Genomic DNA, 23,365 nt, shown 5'->3' on the forward strand with positions numbered 1-23,365 from the left:
TCCCCTCCCCTCCTCTTCCCTCCCCTTCCCTGTCCTCCCCTCCCCTCCCCTTCCTTCTCTCTTCTCTTCTCTCCTCTCAAACCTCTAAATTCTTGATGCTTTAGCTTGTGCATCTCCTAAACAGTTCAGTCTTGAGAAGAGAAACTGCTTTGTAATTTGTCTGGAAGAAAATAATCTGTGAAATGCACTTGATATTCATGATGTGCTCTTCTGCTGCCACAGCTGCCCAACACCAGGATGTGATGGAAGTGGCCACGTCACAGGCAACTATGCGTCTCACCGCAGGTACCAAATGCCCTTGTATGTGCTCGAGGTTTCATCATCGTGGTCTGTTGCATCTTGCTGATTCTAGCAACCTCAAGGTGCTCTATAGATGAGTTAAAGGTGGATGTTATTTTATTTTTCAGAGGTTTAGATATGGTGCGTGGAAATAATGAGTCTTCTTCAAAAGAGTATTCTGGTCGTGGTTATAGACAGACTCATGGTTCATGTCAGGCTGTGGCCTACCTAGCATTAAGCAAAGAAAGCACAAGGGCCTCTCACTATGGAGGTGGCACTCCTGAACAAATAAATAAAGGTGTTGTGAGGCTGAGCAATGAAAAGATCTCTCTGTTGTTTTCCTGATGATAGCATCTCCTTTCCTGTGGAAAGCAGCTTAAAGCTGATTCTTCACTGTGGCTGGTGCAGCCGTGAGAATGGACAGCTAGCCACTGCTGATCACTGAGTTCTCATTAGGTTAAAGCCTTTCATTTGATAAATAGCAAATCTAGTTAAGAACAAATAATTGAGACTACCTTAAGGCCATGTTCATTAACAGTAAAGCCAGATTCAGTCCCAGTTAACTCTTTTCAGTCCCTGGTCCCCCATAACTTAATGTGTATCACAATGCAGGCCATGCTTTGCAGCAGATTCATCCACATCAGCGCTGTACTTTTCTTCCTCTTTCGTCTGTAGTGTCTCTGGATGTCCTCTAGCAGACAAAACTCTGAAGTCCCTCATGGCTGCCAACTCTCAAGAGCTTAAGTAAGTGCTGGGAGGCACAACTTCTGTGCCCCTCTTCACCCTGGTGGAGCCCTCACTGTTCAGTGCCTTGTGCCAGGTTACCTTGTGAAGAGAAATAAGATTGTACCTGACTGGGTAGCAGAAAAAACAAGTGTCAGAGCACTAAGAGGGCTGAAGCTGAGCCCGTACACCTTGCCCAAACTGACTTGCTAGGGATTGCAAGAAAGGGGGTGGTGCTTGTGTTTCATGGTGATTTGTAACAAATAGCATAAAAACACAATCTTTTTACTGTTAATTTGATAACCTATTTACTAAACCAGACTAATGAAGGTATAGCAAAACATTCACCATCAGTTTTAAGAAATCATGAGAATTTAAAATCTCCCACCTGCCTTTCACTTTTTGTTTGTTTGTTTGTTTTTTGAGACAGGGTTTCTCGGCATATCCCTGGCTATAGTGGAACTCACTCTGTACATCAGGCTGGCCTCGAACTCAGAAATTCAACTGCCTCTGCCTCCCAAGTGCTGGGATTAAAGGCATGCACCACCACTGCCCGGCTGTCTTTCACTTTTATTAAACATGATCTCGGCTCAGTTCTACTTTGTTTACAAGGTCCCTACATATATATTAATATCTAGTTATTGATTTTCTTATTTTCCTGACATTTGATGTTTCATATAGATATATTTATAGTAAATATGCAATAATTTGACATTATAGTACATCTTATAGGCTTAATAATAAGTAACATAAAAATCTGATGTTTTAAATCCAGAAATAATGAGAATTTGGAAATATACAAACATTTTTCTCATTTTCAAATGTTAAAGTAAAATTTATTGTGTCAAGGTACATTCTTGAATATTGATTTCTATTTTTATAGATTGAAATATAAAGATGTTTTGGAGTTGGTAATTAATGGATTGAAATATAAGATATAGCATAACATCATCCTCAGTCTAAACTTTTCCATTGCCACTTCTTAAACCTAACATTTCACATACTTTCTCTAAATTTCATGTTACAAAAAAAATAAATAAATCATAAAGACACTGGAAGCATGTAGGTTGAGAAGGCCTATTGCAATGTCAATAATTGTTTCATGCCACCACTTAACAAGTAATTTATCTGTTTTATCCATTCAAGAAAAAATCTTTCACTAATCTCTTGTTTAGATACTCAAGAAAAAAAATCCTAAAAAAATACTTCTGCAGCCGGACGGTGGTGGTGCATGCCTATAATCCCAGCACTTGGGAGGCAGAGGCAGTGGGATTTCTGAGTTCGAGGCCAGCCTGGTCTACAGAGTGAGTTCCAGGATAGCCAGGGTTACACAGTGAAACCCTGTCTCAGAAAAAAAAAAAAATACTTCTGGTGAGATGGCTCAGAGGGTAAGAGCACCAATTGCTCTTCCGAAGGTCATGAGTTCAAATCCCAGCAACCACATGGTGGCTCACCACCACTCATAATGAGATCTCACACCCTCTTCTGGTGCATCTGAAGCCAGCTACAGTGTACTTGTAATAAATAAATAATAAATAAATCTTAAAAAAATACTTCTTGACATAATAGAAAACATATAAACGTGTGTGTCATATAGAAGAAGATTTATAAGCTACTAAGCACTAAAAGAAAATACTGATAAAGAACTTGAGAGATGGCTCAGTGATTAAGAGTTTCTACTGCTCCTGCGGAGGACCCAGGTTCAATTCCTAGCACCCATGTGAGGCAGCTCATGACCACATATAACTCCAATTCCAACGGTGTTTTTGTGTTTTCTAGGTGTCCAACCCCAGGTTGTGATGGTTCTGGTCATGTGACTGGAAACTATGCCTCCCACAGAAGGTAAAACTAATCCCATTTCTCAAATGGGAACTAATGTGTTGGCAATGATATCCAGTCATAATATCATAATCACAGGGTATTGTACCATTCTTGGTTATTCCTTTTAGCTTGTCTGGTTGCCCTCGTGCAAGAAAAGGTGGCATTAAAATGACCCCAACAAAGGAAGAAAAAGAAGACTCTGAACTTAGGTAAGTACCATGAACAACTGGGGTGGGCCGTATCTTGTTGTCTAACTGGGAGGAGCCTTAGGATGTCGCTGAGTCCTGGAGGAGATAAATCATTAAGAGTCAGGATTTCTGGCTAGAGACTCAAACTGTTCAGAAGTTCAAGATATTTTCTCATTCGTAACTACATGTCTACACTTCTTTGACAATGCAGAAGTGAGAGAAATTTATTCCTTGCTCATCTGATTTAAAGGAAAGCAACATGAGGAAGTTGTTTTATTGTGGTATTTCTCTTTGTGTCTATATGTTTTTTGAGCTTTTTCTTTGTTTTGATTGTTTTTTCCAATTCTAGTTTATTTTATTTTATTATTTTTATGCCTATTTGTATTTTAATAAGGAAGAGAGAGAGAGAGAGAGAGAGAGAGAGAGAGTGAATTGGATAGTGGAGAAGATCTGGGAGGACTTGGGGGAGGGGAAATGATAACCAATCAAAATACCTTGTATTTTAAATCAATTTTCAATTTAAAAAAAAGAAAATAAAAAAGAGTAGATAAGAGCTTGGCTACATCTCTTGATAACTGTGTGGCAAGCAAGCTAAGCTCTTATACAAATCTCACTTTCCCTACCTGCAAAATGGAATAACATTCTCTACTAAAGTGTTTTCAGTGAACATTAAGAGGTGATGCATGGTAATTTCTCAGCTTACAGCCTGCCAACTCTTACCAACACAAAGCTGTTTCATTACTTGTGCTGTGTCTTAGAGTTTCTGTTGCTACAATGATACACCAAGACCAAAAGCAAGTTAGGGAGAAAAAGTTTTATTGGGCTTACAATTTCAGATCATGGTCAATCATTGAAAGAAGTCAGGACAGGAACTCAACAGGGCAGAAACAGGGCAGAATGCTGGCGGCAGGAGCTGATGCCATGGATAGATGTTGCTTACTAGCTTGCTCTCTATGGATTCTTATAGAACTCAGGACTACCAGCCCAGGGTTGCCCCTACCTACATTGGCTGGGCCCTCCCACATCTATTGCTAATTAAGAAAATGTTATACAGGCTTACCTATAGCCTTTCTCAGGTGAGGTTCTCTCCTCTCTAATGACTAGCTGTGTCAAGTTGACAAAAAATTATAAAATTAGCGATCATATGGTGGTGTCCTTTGAAACTCTCTACTGTTGGTTGCTTCTGTATAGTTTGGAGCTGTTACTTCCTGATCATGGCTCTACTGTGTTTCTGTAGATGTCCTGTAATAGGGTGTGATGGCCAAGGTCACATATCAGGTAAATACACATCACACCGCACAGCTTCTGGCTGTCCTCTGGCTGCCAAAAGACAGAAAGAGAATCCCCTCAATGGGGCGCCTCTCTCCTGGAAACTGAACAAGCAAGAACTTCCCCACTGTCCTCTGCCAGGATGCAATGGTCTGGGTCATGTCAACAACGTTTTTGTCACCCACAGAAGGTAATGCTTGTTTTCTGTCTTCCTGTTGTTGTTGTGATTGTTTGTGATGTGAGTTACTTGGGGTAAGGTCAAAACTCTCAACATATTATTATTTATAATACCTTAGATATATAATACCTAGTCTTGCTAAGTAGATATTTGACTGGTCTGAAGAATGAAAGATGCATTTTCTGTTTCTGAAAATTCACTGCATAGATTTCAAGGGTTTTAGAAACTCCATTTGTGTCTTACATTCTAAAATATTGCTTACGTCGCTATTTTTAAGTGGCTCAGTCTTTAATGCTTTGCTCCAGTTCCAAGTGCTGCTATCCACTCTACTATGTCAGGTAATTGTGAGCCTTCACTTATGTATTTCTGTCTTCCTACCTCTCTTGCATTCACCCAGTTGCAGGCCAGTGCAGCAATGTTCTGCTTCTGGTAAGATGTGATTCACCCACAGCATCCTGGAGAATAGCAGCAGGTCTAGGTACTCGTGGGGTACATGAACCTGGAGCTTTACAATGATGTCACTCCGTCATCACTGAATCCCTGCCTTAGTCCAGCTCTGTGGCTCATATTCCACCTAAAGAAAAAAAGCTAGAAAATTTTTGATATATTTTTCCAGCCAATGAGTGTCCCACCCCCTTCTAGTCTTTTAGGCTACTTCTTACAGTTTTAGGAAAACTTTGATTCCTTTATGCTCAGTATAAAAACTAATCAAAGTTGGGACATTTCAAAACTTTTTCAGTTCTAAAGAGACAAAACAGTTATACCAAAAAATAATCCCTACAGGAATTGATTGCTTTCAAGGATCCAGTAAAACCAGCTTATGGAGAAATTTGCATTTTCTGTGAGGAGGTCAGAGGAAACCCTTAAGATTGATACCAGAAAATTATCTTTGCTGAGATTGCTTGTTTTGAAATTGTCAGTAAAACTTGCTTAGGCAATTTTGTTTCCAAGTGACTTATTTTGATGGCTTTCAGTGCAAGCCCATGGCTTCTGTGGCATACCTAGTTTTAATATGTTTGGATCATGATTCCTATCTAGGGACAGCAGTCACAAACCAAATGTGCCTAAGCTGAGTCACCTGCCACTTTGTTTTAAAAAGGCAAACAAATCTGTAGCCATACTACCTGGAATATACGTAATCTAGTATGAGAAGACATGAAGACACAGCTCACCTCTGCTTTGATATGCCTTAACTGAATTGCTGATTTTATGGAAATGATGTAAGACTCATGTTTTTGGTTAGTTTTGTTTTGTTTTGCTGCAATGGAGTTCATACCCCATAGGCCTGCTCTCAGGTCTTCCAAGCTTCACTTCTAGATCAAAAAAGGACTTCTATCATGGGACATAGGGTAGTGTAATACATGCATATATGTGCATGTCTGTGAAGGCCTAAGGAAAGATACTTGAAGGTGACCAATGATCTACATACACATGTAGAGGCCAGAGGACAACCTCGATGTCTTTGCTCTGGAATGTCCATCTTTTGTTTTAGAGAGGATCTTTCACTGGCCTGACACTTCAACAAGTATTCTAAGCTAATGGGCTAGTGGGCTCCAAGGATCTATTTACCAGCTTCTGCCTTCCAAAGCCTCATTTTCATGTCAGCACGTATTGTTTCTAAGCTTTGTGATGATAGCTAATGGTTCCTTAATATTTTTATAACAGTGTCCACCAGAAATGTACTGTAAATTGCAAAACAGAGGTTGGAAGAGAGAAGATATGGAGTTTCAAATGAAATACTGTCCATTATGTTAAAAGTAGACACCTTCAACATTTCCCTTTACCAATTAAGTATTTACCCCTTTCATAACCATTTTCTAAGACCACAGCATGTGACGATAAAAGAAGACAAACTCATACACACTCTACAGAGAAAGAACTAGTCTTCAGGAATGTTATATAGGCCATGAATGTCAGAACGAGGCTCCAAAGTGATTTTGACCTCAAGTTGTGCCTCTCATTGTCTTTTCCTTCATAAATAATTTATCACTTATCCAAGGTGACCAAACCATATAACATTTTATAATGTTACCTATTACATATGACCATTAATGTTTTATATTAGTTTCTGTACCTTAAGAATAAGGAAACTATTCAACATTAATATTCTATAAAGCATGCAATGGCTCACATTTAAGGTCTTTACTCCAGAAAACCTTCCTACCACTTGGCATAGCATCTTGAACTTCAGGTTGAAATGATTGTTTTATAGACAAACTGAAACCCCATTTCTGTGGGGAAAAATACTTTAAATGGTTAATTATTCTCATTTTTGTTTTAATCTAAAAATTGTTTCTACAAAGATACAACAAAACCATAAAAGAATTAATGACTGCTTAGAACAAGAAAATTGTTTGTTAATAAACAATGGAAAACATCTTTTGTTCACGGTTGTCATTATCCCACTGGTGTTATTTAAATAAAGCAAATGACATTAAAGGAAGGAAGCTTGCAGAAGAGAGCAGTGATTCAATGAGCAGGGTCATGTGCACCATATCAGATAATAGAACTCCTTGCCCTGGCTGCACCTGCCACAGCTGCCTTTATTCCCATTTCAGTGTAGAGATTTTTAAAATGAAAAATAATATTTTAATAGGTGAAGAAAAAAATTATAAACTTTACACAAGCAGACTGAATCTTCTGTAGTGAGAGGGTGTTTGTTGCTGACTATTAAAACTGAGTCACTCTAAAAAGATCAGAATGTACTTTGCATGGAAACAGGAAGAACTAGGCTCTGTCATGTTTTTGGACTTTGGCCAGGTAACAACAGTCCTTGTTCATGACCTTTGTGGGCAGTTTTGTATCTACAGAAAATAAACTTTGTACCACTGACCACACATTTGTGAGTATACAAGACCAGTGTTCTGCTAAGTGAATGAGACCAGTTGTGTCAGCAATGACAACCTGTACTTTGATTTAAGAGGAGAAATGTAAAATAGTTTACATTACTTTAGGACCTTTAGATTTTATTTACTATATATCTACTGGTTCCTTTCTATAATGAGACTATGGGTTATGATATAATTAATGAGCAGGCAAAGCTATCAAGAGTAAGTAGCAAAAAAAAAATCATTTAATGAGAAATGACATCCATTTCACACATGGGTATAAATCCTCTTCTCACAGCTTATCTGGATGCCCTCTTAATGCACAAGCTATCAAAAAAGTCAAGGTCTCTGAGGAACTAATGACCATCAAACTCAAAGCAACTGGGGGTAAGTCACCATCTCAATCAAGGTCTAGGCACTAAATACCACCGGCCTCTTTAAGTGAAAGTATGCACTGTGTGAAAGCATACTTTCAGTGTGCAAAAAAAGGGTTTTCCTCAGCTTTAATCCAAAACCGTAACCCATCTCAGAAGCAATTTCTCCATGTCTCCTCTACTATTTAATAAGGCTTGTGTCCAAGAAAAGGTATGAAATGGCACACGGATAAGTGGAGAAACACACTAATTGTGTCCTTCAGTCTTTTCAATGACAGTTTTTCTCCTAGGGGCATGTGTGTGCACATGCATGGCTATGGGTTTATGTTCACACCTGTGTACATGCATATGTGTTTCCAGTGTATATTACCCATACATTTTCAATAAACACAATTTCTGGCATCTGTATTTGAACCTTTAATTGTTTTCTTTTAAAAACAGATGTTTTATGGTGACTCTGGGTGCCCTAGTATCTGTATCTATATCTCTGTTTCTCTCTACCTAGTCCTTAGTGTCAGTTCCCTGTCAGTATTAGAATGTATTAATTCTGAGGTCTCTAGATTGTTTTGGTCCTTGAGCAGTTTTCAAATGTTTCTTTCAGCATTATTTCAGGTTCTCTCAGGCCTGCTTCTTTCCCCTCAAAGGTCTTCCTAAAGCATCAGACACACCATGGCAAAGCAGTACTATGTTTCAAAATTATATCTGATGTCTTTGGTACATGATTAGAGCTGAACCAGAACCATTTTCTTTTCATTTTTGCTGCTGGGGAGGGAAGCTCAGGCCTCTTGCATGTTGTACTCTCATGCTGTGCTCAAGCTGAGGACCTTTAATTGTTCTCACGTTTCTTTTCTGAAAGTCTTTTTTTGCTTATTTAATGCAAATATGGGCTTTTAAGTCAGAGATGTGTGATGCCATGGAAAGAACAGCTATCTTAAGCTGCCCATCACTTCCTACTTAGGAAGACCTTCATCCCGATTACCTACAGCATCCTTTAGGTGCTTCTCCACTCCCAGGCTACCCACTGCTAAGACCTTCAGAAAATCAAAGCTTAAGCCCCTAGATGTTAGAGACAAACCCACTACCTGCAGCTACTTCTGCCTAGGACTTTGGCTGTTTCTTAGAAGTATCTCACTCCTCGAGTACCTGTGCATCAGTGAAATTTGGACACTTTAATTTGTTCTTCTCTATACATCACCTTTGCATATATATGGGGTGCAAACCTTACTGAATAAACATATAATAGGGTGTTTGTAAATTTTCATTGTTCCATAGCAATACCTAGCTACTCCAACATTCTACCAATAATGAATTTAAAGGAGCACCATGGGTATACATCTTATTATGCTTCCAGAAACACATCAGACATCTGTGAGTAGAAGTGACATTACAAATCCTCCACCAACTTCTAAGCCTCCAGTGGATTCTCAACTACAGATAGTATTAGCCCTATATACACACCTGTGTTTAATTTATAAATTAGGCACAGTAAGAGATTAGCAACAAATAATAATAAAGTAGAACAATCACAACAACTTTAAAATTTTTAAAAATTCAATTTTTCAGAACTTAAGAGCTATTTCTGGAAATTTATCTTGAATATATTCCATCTAAAGTTGAGTGTAAGGAAGGCGCATCACAGATAACTGGGCCCTAAGTAAGGCCCTGAGATGTTGTTCTGGAGGCAGAGAACTCATGTTTGAATCCCAGCCCTGATATTTAGTTTCCCATCTATAGAACATCTGACTCTGTGTGGAGAGGTTCAATGCCTCTGTGGAAGTAGATAAGTAATGTACTTACTGAAAAAAGTACAAGACACTAACCAAATTCAACATTGTTGCTAAAATACCTCCTAAATCTCAGAATTGATAATGTATTTATTATCATTTATTAATTTGATGATAATTATAGAGAGCCAGATGCATAGCAGTTCCTGTAGGAATAGGTCATTTATCATTTGTGTATGTATATGCACATATGCCACCCTTTATTTTCCTCCCTTGAAACCCTTCACATATACCTCCCCACTCTCTTTCAAATTTATGGACAGTTTATGAGTCAGTTCTCTCCTCTTGTTAATGCTACTCTCCTGCATACTCCAAGCTAGTTGCCTCAGCCACTCGACCCCTCCATAGGAATACTGATATTACTACTGGGTGGTGTGGCATCTTATTTTTTATGTAGACTCCGGGAATCAAACTCAGGTTGTCTGCCTTGCTCAACAAGCACTTAATACCTGCTGAGTCATGTTTCTTACCTCAATAACCTTTTCTACTTTCCAATAAGCTCAAGGAACCATTTGTTATTAAGAATCTTAAGATCACACACCATTGATTAAGTAGCTGTGTTCATGTTAGCTTTCCAATGTGATTTTAAATGGTCAGAAATCTTGAAATTGAAAGAACTGAGATTTGAGTGGGCTTACAACTTTGGAGGTCCCAGCCATGGCCACCAATGAGGCAGCATATCATAGTAACAAAATGTGCCAGAGCAAAGCCACTCACCTTATAACTATGAGGCCAGGAAAGAAGTGGCAGTGTTTCATAACCCCTTTAAAGGCATGCCCTCTAAATATCTAAAGCCGCTTACAGGACCTAACCTCTTAACATTCACACAACCTCACCAAAGTACTACCCTAAAGATTATGCCTTAACTCGTGGGCTCTTGGACTTCAGATAAGAACCAAACTATAGCAACTATCTTCATTAACAGTGAGTATTCTTAACCGAATCCCATTACCAATCTCTCACTTAGAAGTAATTCTCAAAAGCATCCCATAACATAGCCAAAACTGAGCATTTTGCAAACTGCCAGCCCCTGTTCCTTCTCATTGTGAAGATATCTCATTATAACTATACCATTTATTACAGCAAAATACTCGCCATAGCTCCCTTCCTTCTCATGTCTCCTAATCTATCATAAGTCTAGCAAATTCTGCCTTCACATTATATTTTGAATCCATCTCTTTCCCTTACTTCTTATCACATGATCATGCGTCAGGGCCTGACACCTAACCAGGACTCCAAGAATAATTGTTACATATCTTCTAGCTTCTGCTCTGTCCCACCATCTATTCCTTCTCCACAAAAATCCAGATGTGTTTTTAAGATCAGGCAGATTGTTGGAGATGCAGCCCGGCAGGGTAGCACTTGCACTGTATGAACAGGATCCTACATTTGATTTCCAATGCTTCATGAAAGAAGAGAGGGAAGAAAGAAGGGAGGAAGGAAGGGAGGGAGGGAGGGAGGAAGGAAAGAAAAAAGGCAGGCAGGCTGGAAGGCTGGAAGGTTGATGGAGAATGTAGATAGAGGGGAAGGGTCACAGCACCTTTCTGCCTTAAAATCATTCCATTGATCCCACTCCAGGTCCCATGAGGTCCTCATAAGCCATTCTCCTAGTATACCTTTTTACAGTGCTGAGAACACCCACTTCTCTCCTACCTGCATCCATGTACTTTCTGTTCTCTCTCTGGGATGCTCATCTTATTCATGTCAGTTGCCCACATCTCAATTGCCTGCCTTCTTAGTTTTAAAGTCAGAGTCAGAATGTTCTCCAGTGAGGGGTCTTACAATACTCAGCTTGTGCAAAATACTTTAAAATTCTTCATACTTTTTGTCTGTCTCACCTCATCTATTATTTGAAAAAAAAAAATACCTGAAGTAAGATTGTAGAAAGACAGAAAGGAAAAACACTGTGTCAGAGAAATATAGCAAGGCGACTTTTCAATTGCTCAAGTCAGAAAACTGCCAGGTGCTGACAGTACTCAAATGCATGTCACTGAGAATCCCTTCTTCGCTAGCCCCTATGTGTTAGCTCCCTGAAAGAAGACTGCTCTCCCTACAGATGTGTGATGCTTAGAAATTCAGCAGAGTTCTCTAGGTATCATGGACCTCTTGGAAGCATCACAGTTACACTAGTATGAGCCTTTGTCCCTGTCCACTCTCTGCTTCGGAGCTATGTCAGACTGTGTTGCTTCCTACTCAGATTTATCTAGGAACATCTTGGTTGTCTTCTTTTTATTGAGTGTCAGAATCCAGTGTGAAATCAGTCTGTTGCATGTTTTTTTTTTCTCCTTGGCACATGCACGGCCCACTTTTAAAATGCAGAAGTGCCTATAAAATAGCCACCTGTTTTATGACATTGTGTATAAAAGTTCAGGTCTTACAGGATTTTGCTCCATGTTATATTATATTATTACAAATTATCCAAAGGCTAAACATATTGCTCGGTGCTTTAGAATGCTTATTGGTTCTACATAGGACCTGACTTCAGTTCCCAGTACCACATGCTCTTGAGCAAACATGCAGCAGGTTGTACTCATTCCTCTCTGTATATTCCTCCAGCACTAGTATAGACCCATTTCTCCAGACTGGTGATTAACTTCAGTCCAGGCTGTGGCACTTTTCTACCTTTCCCAGACTTTCAAATATGTAAAATGTATTCATACTCACTGTACAAAACAATGATAGAAACTAACACCTGTTCATTGGACACTGTTCCACAGTCCATAACTTTGATTGCAGTTATTTTCACACATAGATACTATGCATGTATTTACAGAAATTAAAACCTAAAGATTAGTTAGTGACCAAATGCAAGAGCAACAGTTAAACAGTATTTTTTCTCCTAAACTACATGTACTGCCTTGCCATGTGCACACAGAGAAATCTAGTCTGTGTTCCTAGCCTCCATATCATCTGTGACCTCACTGTCTGTACAGCATCTATACAAGAGGTTGCATGGATTTGAACACTGTTTATGCCAAGTTATTTTAATTTTAGAGGCATAGCAATTTCACATATGAAAAGAGTACAGTGGAACATGCTGAAGGGGCTGTGATGGAGGCTCACCAGGTCTTGTGGAGCACAATGGAGGTACCTGAAAGCCAGTGCTTTCCCACTCCATTTTCTTAGAAAGCATTAAATTCCAAAACTGTTTTCTTTGTTTCAGAATCCTAATATAATCCTTTGGGTTAAAAAAAAAAAAAAACGAAACTAAGGTCTCATATTTAAACGTAAAATAACTTGTCACATGCCTTGTCTTCTGTTTTCAATGTGAACTATTAACTCTTCACAGGTATTGATGGTGATGAAGAAATTAGGCATCTGGATGAAGAAATCAAGGAACTGAATGAATCCAACCTTAAAATTGAAGCAGATATGATGAAACTTCAGACCCAGGTTAAAAACCACTAATTAGTTATTTCTTAAAAAAAAATGATTATGGTCTCTAGTGGGTACAAAACATTGACCTTCCTGAATCTTACATCTAAAACATTGCTAATACCATAGAGAAATGTGTTGCTCTGTCAGGCACTTACTGTCAGTCTTGAGTGAGTTGCTCATGCCTGTGGCTAGTGACTCAGCAGCAGTGGCAGGAGTTACTCCTCCTCCTCTACCTAGCTGGCATAGAAGCCCCCATCATGAGCAAATAAAGCAGATGGCCATACAGACTCCAGTAGAGCATGTGGTACTTTATAGAGAACTGTGTCAAAACGGAAAAGAGTCCTTAGTTTTATTTAAAATGCAAATACAACATTAAACTCTTTACATGATGTTTGTGCTAAAAGCAGATCTTATACAAATATTTTATACAAAAATCCCAGGGAATGTTGAAACCTAGACCACTGGGAAAGGAAAGTTCCCTCAGTGCAGGATTTCTAAGATGCTAACACCAATTCTGTCATTGAGGAAGTACCTTGGTGGTAAGTTGTTTACCTGTCCATTGCAAGACTCTGGGTTTGATCCTCAGCATCTCAAAAAGCAAAAATAACTGTATTGCAAGAAGCTAGAAATGGAAAAATGAGACTAAGCAGAGGGGAGAGGATCCTTCATGTTGCTTCTCCCACTGGCTCTCCTTCCTTCCCTCCTAAAGTATAAGCTTCTCCCCACTGCCTTCTGCAGTCCTCCCCTAAGCAGGTCTGTTCCTCTGAATTAGTTTCTTCATCCAGCCTTCTGAATGCCACAGAAATACACAGGAAGAACTTGATGCTTCCATTTGGAAAGCATGAGGCTCCTTGTGAAACCATTACTAAAGAACACAAAACCTCTTCTTCATGAATCTCAGTGGGGAAAGCCAAACAGTAAAGTGTGTGTGTGTGTGTGTGTGTGTGTGTGTGTGTGTGTGTGTGTGTGTGTGTAAAATGTGCTGCCATAAGAAGGAAGGATTTAATATTTAACAGGATGACCAAGCCCCAAGAAAAAAGAAATGTGTCAGTATGATTTAGACATAAAGGAGCTAGTCAACTCTGATGGGGAAGACAGTTTTGGACAGTCTAGGGCCCTAGCCATGAGAACTGTAGAGATTTAAGCAACAGAGGAGTATGTCTGGAGGTTATATATCTATATGGGACAAATTATAGAAGGGTACCAGAGATGACACTGGGCTGTTCACATAGAATAACCTACTTGATGTTGATGTCCTTGGCATTTACTTTGATGGAGCAAGGAGCCTTGAAGGGTTTGGGCTTTAAGAGTAATTGAGTCATCTTTGATGTACATTCTAATATGATCTGGAAAAGACTAAATTTGGTAGTGAATTGATGAGGACCAAGGAGAGACTATGCAGAGCAAAGCTGATAAAAGGTAACCTGTGAGATGTGATAGCATCACACCAAATGTCTAGGTCCACATGGCCACAACATAGGTGGATAGTGGCCTCATCCTGCATATTTTACAAGAAGTTCTCAATGAACTTGAAGCACAAGGGCAAGAACCCTGAATAAGGGCAACATTAAAGTTGTCATTCATTGCAAAAAGGAGATGTGCTACTGGAGCAAGAGAAAGTACAAATCTGAATTCAACATTTAGAGAGCAAGGGCAGGGCTGCAGTTTGGGATCTAGGCATCCCTTGGTACTTATATCTAGGATTTCCCCTAGAGACCTTTTAAAGGCCTCTAGCTCTGCTTCTCATGTCATTGCCTCTGTTCTAGATAACATCTATGGAGAGCAACTTGAAGACCATAGAGGAGGAGAACAAGCTTATAGAACAGAGCAATGAGAGTCTGCTGAAGGAGCTGGCAGGGCTTAGCCAGGCTCTCATCTCCAGTCTTGCTGACATCCAGCTTCCACAGATGGTAAGACCAAGAGCAAGGCTCTGCTGCCCCATCATCTACATCAGTGTCTTTGTTCCATTACCCTGTAACTGAAGAGTCAACAGTCATCTAATCCTGATTCATTCTCATGTTCAGTGATTCCAACATCTGAGAACATGGTAGATACTCATATTCAGATAATTTAAAGCCAGTGACATTCCAAAAGGCTAGGACTCTGAGGATGAGGGCTTGCTGGAAGCTATTTTGTAAAGTTATATGAAAGCTAGATGCCAGAGCTCACTCTCTGTAAATATGTTTCCAAACAGATGATTCTACACATCCCTCAGCATGCTCTACTCAACTCATAAACTCTAACACTCCCAATCATCTCATTGTAATATTCAACTTCTTTTCATGGAACGTAGAATACATATGTGTGACCAAGGCATCCTTATCCCTTATCCCTTATCCCTTATGCCTTATTTGTAAGTATGCAGCTATTTAGAATTCACAAAAAAATGTTTATTCTATATTTTCACAAATATAAGTCAGTCTTTGGAGATGGAGATGCATTGCTAGGGGCTACATTGCTGATGCTGTTAATTTCCTCAGATCCTATATTCTTATACCAAAATTGCTAGTTAACACATAAGAGGGCTTAAAGCAACAGAAATGCAATAAAAATATAATTGAGTTACTCAAAATACTTAAATTCTCAATCCAACTTACTCAAAATACTTAAATTCTCAATCCAACTTACTAACAAAAAGTCTTTATCTTTCTCAGTCCTAAATGTTTTAGATATATCTCCTCTACCAAAAAAAAAAATCAATAACTTAACTTTGGCTAATGTCAAGAATATTATTGGGTATTATCAACTTCGTTTTTCCTGTTTTTCTAGCTCATTCTTCAAAGGTATATTTCTTAGGACTTTCTTCTTTGTCAGTGCCACAGAAATGACTGACAACAAGATAATTGTACCTAACTACCATCCAAGGACCATCCAAGGTGCTGTAGCAGTGATTGTACGCCTGATGACATGAAAGCTCCCTAGTCACTCAACACTTAAGATTCCCACCCTTAGTAGAGAAAGTCATGGCTCAGCCTCCATCATAGGGTCAAGATTCATAGCTGGCATGAATCAGGAGGCTGTGGGACAATGAACTTCCTGATGTGGTCTATCTGCTCTGCTACCAAATTCTTTGTCCAGTAGCATGTTTGTATAAGAAACACATACACAGCAGAGATATAAACTAAAAGGGAACAATCACAACTAGATAGTGTGCATAGTCCAGATCTGAACTGTGTTGGACACACAAAATCGTCTGCAGATCTAGAAAGCTTACCTGCTAAACAGTAGTGATGATGGTCATTTTCTGTACACCTTAGCTCTTTACTTATTTTTAAGTCCTTCCTTCCACATACTTTTTGGAGTAAATAAATCACTTACCATGGATTTTCAAAAAAGTGGGAACATGGCGGCATCATACATGGCAGGGGAATATTCCCTTGTGTCATGCATTTCCTGGCTCTTGTGCATACAATTTATATTCTGCTAGTACGAAGCCATTATAAAACATATCATAAGGCTGGAGAGATAGTTCAGCAATTAAGAGCACTGGTTGCCCTTCTAAATGACCCCAGTTCAATTTCCAACACCCATGAGGCAGCTCATGGCTGTTACTCCAGTTCCGGGATATCTGACACCCTCTTCTGACCTCTACAAGCACAAATCATATATGCAGTGCACAGACATATATACAAAGCATCCATATACCTTGTGTCTGTGTCTGTCTGTCTGTCTAGATATCTGCCCATCTGTCCCAGTATCATGGGACTCCCCTTTAATCCTAGCATTTGGGAGATAGGGGCGGGTAGATCTCTGGGAGTTAAAGAGCAGACTGGTCTACAATATAGAGTTCCAGGCCAGCCAAGATTACAATGTGAAACCCTGTCTCAAAAAAAAACAGAATAAATAAATTAACTAAGTAGACCATTATATTAGGCAAAGAAGATGCCAAAATATTACCAAGGGTAAAGTTGAAAAAGTCTGGCCCTTCTAACACCGATATTCTCCCTAAAGAAACAGAGAAGGCAAAATGAACAGAACTGCCATACTAGAAAAATCTCTATCACAACTATTAGTGAACTGGTTTAAATCTAAAATCCCTGCCATTTCAACCTAGGACTGTTAAAGAAGCACTTGGCAAAAGCTTTGTCCTCTGAGCATACTTTCCACAGTCAGCTGATTGTATACTGAACAAGTGCAAACGAGGCCCAGACTCTTCCCAAGACAAGACGTATAGTTAGGAGACCTCTAGCACAGCATTCGTTATGCGGCTCCAGATTGATGCCCAATACTATTCAACTGCATTCCATTAATGCCATGGATTAAGAGTGTACAGATAACCCCCACACACACTCACATTTTTCTGTCCTATCTCACACTGCCACAGTCCTATAAACCACTTTCTTCCCATTTATGTAAGTTGGCAACATTCGTCACTATCTCCTGATCTTCCTTGGGGCAGCTGAACCTCTGTGATTGGTTTCCTTGTGCTTTGTCTCCATCAGGGGCCTATCAATGAGCAGAATTTTGAAGCATATGTAAATACTCTCACAGACATGTACAGCAATCTGGAACGGGACTATTCCCCAGAATGCAAAGCTCTACTGGAAAGCATCAAGCAGGCAGTGAAGGGCATCCATGTGTAGAACGACAGTATGCAGGAAACAGAGGTCACTACAGCCATGAACTCCCACGGATCTGCAGGTCCTAAAGCCCCCGGAGCCTGGAGGCTGTCCCCTGTGTTTATAATTGCAACATTGCACTAATTTTTTCCCCCAGCTGACATAAAAAGGAAAGAAAAACTATGATAAACTCTTTGGATTCAAAGCAATGCAGTCAATTATTAGATCTCATTTACTTTCATATCTTTTTCTTTTCTTTCTTCATTGCACTCTTTATTTTGTAAAGTATATGTAAAAAAAAAGTGACATTTTATATTTTATTTATTACTAATCAAAGAGTTTTTTATCTTTTAACTGCATTTTGAAGTCTACCATATTTTTACAGGTGTGTTTATTAATTTATCTTCTAATGGGATTTAAATAGAAATGCTGTTCTCAAATCACATATCTTTCTGGGTTTAAATGAGAAAAACAAAATAAAAGAAATGTGTGAAGGAAATCCCGATGTCAGGACAACACTATGGTCAAGTTTGGTTTCTACTGTGCACTTCCATTTCTCTTTTACTGGTTTTGTTTTATAAATGGTTTTTGGTAATGTGAGCTGTGAAAGATTATGAAGATAAATAGCGCCCACTAGTGGGAAATCCACACTCCCAAAAGCACAGGATGTTAGCAAACAGCGCACTCAGAACTTGATAGCAATAATTAAGTAAAATAGTCAGCATAGTATTCCACATGGCTGCATGGATTTAGTTAGTATGAATTATTGTTTGGACTGTTTAAAGCATACATTTTAAGTGAATCACATTTGCCTTTTTCATTTTTCAAGTCACACTGGCTAGTTGGCAACCCTTTCCCAAGATGAGAAATAAGCTTCGATGTGACCAGCCAGGGTTTTCCTGCTACACGGTAGTACAATATACAAGTGACAATATTGGTGTAGATTTGTACTTATAAACACGGACACATGAAAATGGAAATTTTGTAGATACCATATCCCCCTGAAATAGCATTGATCTTACTGGGTTGACTGGAATAGAAAGGAAAACAGAAGGCCTGAAAAAAAAAAAATGTTGTTCCATTCTGAGTGGTTACCTTGAATATTGGCAGCATTGGTCTTTGCTTCCCTAGGAAATAAGACAGTTTTCAATTTGATAAAACTCTTGAACTACAAGTGACACAAAGTATGTTATACACACACACAGAGACACACACACAGACACATGTGCACACACACACCAGCACAATCCACACATATATGCACTCACACTCATCCACACATGAAATTCAACCTGCATTCTCAACTAGACCAGAGTTTAGAAGCTGCTGCAGTAAAGGCAATGTCTATTTCAGGGACTGTAAAGTAATTAAGCATTGTTTCAAAAGTTTTTTTATATTTATTTTTTTTAAGGAAAAGGTATAGACAACCAGCTAAACTGCCTTTTTGGTGTGCACACACATTTCATGTGCAGATGTGCCTCTATGTGAAAGTACACATGAACTTTAGTGTGAGCTTAATTTTCTGTGCTATAATAAAAGTGTTTATTTTTTATTAGCTTCATGAATATTTAGATTTAGTGTGATAGCATTCACAGGCTTGAATTCACTGTTACTACTGTTACTTGCTCAGATACATGAAAAGTGGTACAGCCACTCCACTCTCATGGAACCGTGGATATTGTTATGCATCAAGTGACACTTATCTTTGGCTTGGGGTTCGTTTGAACTCTTGAATCTTAGTTTAGTGAAAATGAGATGTCTGTTCTTAGGTAGGAAAGGTGTTTATTTAAAGCTCAATTTTAAAATAAGCAGCTACTGTGAGTAGTGTCTACTATAAATGGGACACAAAGTTTCCTATTAAAGTATGTCTTTGAACATTTTGCTATACAACACTTCAAAGAAGCACACAAATGGGCTCACTTACTACAAAGACAGAAGTTTACTTTGCTAAATATTTTAACAAGTTTGTTATATATTTTATTTAAAGAGATCTCTTACAATCCTACTTATTTATTACTATAATTTACATAGCTTCAGTTAATTTATTTGTGTTCATATAGTTTTATGAAGTGTATCTGTATTTATTTGCCTCCTTGGTACTTATGTTTTATAACATGCACTGAATTATTTTCTTTTCAACTATGTTAATGATTGATACTGTAAATTGGGTATTTTGTAAACAAAAACAAAGGCAGTGATGTATGCATTTTTATTTGAAGTAGTTTGTTTGTATACTATTTCTCCAAATGATTAATATTTCTTACATCAATGCAACAAAATTGTGTTCAGTGCTGTACATTTGGTGTATGGTAAGAAATAAAAATTGATAATGAATGTTGCTGTGATATTTACTTTATCAAGACAGATGGTCACCATCCCTATGCCCCACAGCTCCTAATACCGTAGAAAGTCTCCAGCACAGAACAGTTCCAGGTTAACACTTTTACCCTGGGTTGAGAGGATTCTTGGCCACTTGGTGATTGGTTAACACCTTGGTGTACAAAATATCTCCAAAATGGTGTGTGCCTTTGCCTTTTCTAGACCTAGAAATAATTCTGCCCAGATCTAATGAACATTGCTGGAGGTCCTGAATACAGCTTGTATTTATGCAAGGTAAGTGGGAAAAATGTAGACAATTCTAGGCTACCTGCTTTTGTTTTCTTATCTAAGTCATCAATATTCTCTATTGTTGAGTTTCTAGCAAGACTTACACATCTCTTAAATATGAATGTCCCTCATAGGCAATGTAAAATTTACACAATAAAATCAAATTAACTAAAGAGAAGTCTGGATTGAAGAGGGGGCTGAGCTTAAATTGGGTTTGCTTTCACAGAGCACCACATACTTTCAGTCACTAAGCTTACACAAAATGGTCACATGATGTGTTCTGGAAAAGTGATACAGAGCTGCTCAGCCAGAATCTTAGTTTCTACTTAATTTAGTATGTTTTACATCCTACCTTGGTTTTTACTATCTATAAGAAAGTAATGTCTACAGTTCATGGTACAAATTTGTCATAGAATTGTATCAATTCTACTAGAACTTAGGAAGAAATTATGAGCAAGATCCACCCTCCCATCACATAGTTCTGATCAGAATACACTTCCTTAGGTCTTGAATTTAGTAGGGACGTGGGGCAAATGACAGGTATTATACCACAAGCTCCTGTGGAGACACCATGAGGTTTTGCTATCCAACTTCCATTTCCTGGAAAAGTGTGAGTTCCAGATTGGTCAAGACACTTTGGTAAAAGACATGGCAGGCAGCGGAAAAACAAGTACAGAGTGTGAAGGGAAAACGCCCATGAACAGCAAAGAAAGTACAAAAGGAACCCAGATGACTGGAGGCAGAAAGTCCAGGAAGGTGGGCTGAGGATTCAGTGTAAAGCTCTAGGCCTCATGGTTCAAATTCTCAGTAGCAGCCTTTGCTATGCAAAGAAAGGCGAAATTTCAAAGCTAGGTGTAGTTCAATAGTAGAGTTCCTACATCCCATCTGAAGCCTCATCTTCCATGCCTGGCACCTTATTGATTTAACAAGCAGAGGGTGAAGATGATTTGTTTAGTAATACAAATATTTCTTGCAATAAAGCAATGCAACTATGTTTGGGTATATTTCAATTGTAATAGGATGTGAAATTGATAAGAACATTTTCTGTAGTCATTTTTTGTCTATTAACATTCCATCAAAAAGTAAAGTAAAATAAAATCATGAGGTCATTAGAACTCTGACATGCTTCTACTGGATCCAAAGTCCTGTATGAAAAGAGCAAGACAGATGAATTTAGAAATTTCCTTGTTCTAGCACATAAGGATTTCAGTACTAATGTTTTCTATGTGTCTTTCCACACATTCCACCCACTTCATTGTGGCCTGCAAGTAGTGCCTTCTGTTTCCTTCAGCTATCCAGCAGGTGACATACAGTAAGCAGATTGAACTTGCTAATAACTGTCCACACTGTCATTCGCAGTCAGAGAAGCTTTGTATACTCAGAAAACCCTTGGGTTTGTGAAGCCATGTTACAATATGCAATGAAAATGATGAAATGGCTGGTTCAGAGATAAGAGTAGTGCCCGGGACAATAAAACTGGGCAAAAATGAACCCTAGATTCAACCCCATTTGCTTGAAAAACTAATCAAGCAGCTTCCCTGTGTATTAAGGAAAACCTACTAAAATGCATGGTTTTTAACCATACTCATTGTTCTACACTACCAGAAATAAAGAAGCCTAGTATACACTTTTGACCATCACCATTTTAACCAACAGGATTTTTTTAGGCTCCTACAATAACAGTTTCATCTGCAGGATATAACCAGGAATGATATGAAACCACTAAACTAGAACACTCCATGAGGGGAAAGACAATTTATTTGGGGACTAAGACTGCTGGGGGGTGGGGAGGTGGCAACAGGCAGCAGGAAGAGCTTTACCAGTTTTATGGGGACAGGAGGAAGGATGCATAAACCAGAACAGCCTGAGAGTTAGAGCAGGAAATGAGATGCAGGCCATAACAACCTGCAGGATAGCATGGGAACTTTGAACTGGGGTAGGTTTTCAGAGTTAATCGGAAACTAGGTGCGCCTTGCTGAAGGCGGTTGACAATTGCCAGTGAACAAGGGAAGGAATAGCTTTCCTGACCAACAGTAACCAGCATGATCAGGTTTCTGAGGGATGCTGAGTTGAGGTTTCTGTTAATCTGATAGTAATCCTTCTATTTAGTCAGAGGCTAATAGCTGAGCTCAAGCTGTCATTAAGTCATTTGCTTTTCACCACTGTGACCCTGAAACAAAGGTAACTTCTGTAGTCTGTGGCAAAGCAGAGACATCCTTACCAGGGAGGAGAGAATGGAGAGCTAAAAGAAAGGACCAACATTGATATAGCTACAGGAATACACCCCAATGACAAAGTCCTTCTAACTAGGCCCTGCCTCCTACCTTCTACCACTACTCAGTAATGACATTGTAGTGAAAATCCATGGAGGGACTTACCCGTTTGTTAGGGCAGAGCCCTCATCATCTTCATGTCTCTGGAAATGCCCTTACTGGCACCGCTAATCTATGTATGTTTATTATCCCAACTGAATGAACAATCAAAATGCACCATGACACCTACCATCTGGTATTAAGTGTGCTCCTGAATTTACTGTCATGGGCTCCAAAGCCACATTGTAAGTGAAATTATTACTATTTTCTAAGAAACTGGAATTGGGAAGAATAAGAGCCTGCTGATGCCCTCCCACCCCAGATATGTACCAGGGTCAGGATTCAGCTCAGCTCTGAATTGAGTATGAGTCCATGGCCTGAAGGAAATTTCTTGCCAGCAGATAACCCCTCTCTGGAAATCCAGCTTCCTAACCTGCCTTGGTTCATGAAGTAAGAGATAATCATTTACTCAACACTTTTGGAAAAGGTTCTGCAAGAATCTTTTCTGTCATGTTAAGAGCACACCATTCTGAACATTTTTCTTATAAAAGCTTTTCATAAAAACATGCTATTTTCAACAGAGTTGTTATACATATGAACTCGGACTGTGTCAGCATGCACAAGATTTGTACAGGTTCAAACCACACAAAAGCACAGTACTGAGAGGGGACACAGTACTGAGGAAGTGGACACAATGTCTGGTACCTAACTATTTGCAGTTCATACCTAGAGGGAGTTTTCTCCACTGCACTGATACTAGGTATATCATGCCAAGGGCAGGGCGGTTGGACAACACAAAATGGACTCCGTGGCCATGGCCAGGAAGAAAATACTTGTAGATATGTTAACATGCATCATACAGTATATATATGGAGAATATGCAAAGTGCTTTATATACATGGAGTCACGGCCTCATGCAGTTGGACAACACACAATGGACTCCGTGGCTTTTGTTGCTCTTGTTTTATTTGATTTTGCTTTGGTATTTTTGTCATATTATGTTTTTGTTTCTTTGATTTTTTGTGTTTTGTTTTATTTTCATTATTAGCAAGAAAGAATATGAAG

General features: G+C 38.9%; 1 protein-coding gene across 12 annotated transcripts in view; it reads left to right on the forward strand.

The window, feature by feature from the left end:
* St18 (ST18 C2H2C-type zinc finger transcription factor) overlaps positions 1-19,715 on the forward strand; it is a 396,007-nt gene extending 376,292 nt beyond the window's left edge. For all 12 annotated transcript variants that reach the window (XM_031366775.1, XM_031366773.1, XM_031366780.1 and 9 more), the window contains 9 exons: positions 223-285; positions 955-1,023; positions 2,782-2,844; positions 2,952-3,032; positions 4,249-4,470; positions 7,585-7,673; positions 12,734-12,837; positions 14,589-14,732; positions 17,265-19,715. In XM_031366775.1, the coding sequence (XP_031222635.1) occupies positions 223-285; positions 955-1,023; positions 2,782-2,844; positions 2,952-3,032; positions 4,249-4,470; positions 7,585-7,673; positions 12,734-12,837; positions 14,589-14,732; positions 17,265-17,405 (976 nt within the window). In that variant the 3' untranslated portion in view covers positions 17,406-19,715. The remainder of the gene's footprint in view (positions 1-222; positions 286-954; positions 1,024-2,781; positions 2,845-2,951; positions 3,033-4,248; positions 4,471-7,584; positions 7,674-12,733; positions 12,838-14,588; positions 14,733-17,264) is intronic.
* Positions 19,716-23,365: the final 3,650 nt, after the last annotated feature.

Source organism: Mastomys coucha, unplaced genomic scaffold (genome assembly GCF_008632895.1).
Source record: "Mastomys coucha isolate ucsf_1 unplaced genomic scaffold, UCSF_Mcou_1 pScaffold14, whole genome shotgun sequence".
Classification (NCBI taxonomy): domain Eukaryota; kingdom Metazoa; phylum Chordata; class Mammalia; order Rodentia; family Muridae; genus Mastomys; species Mastomys coucha.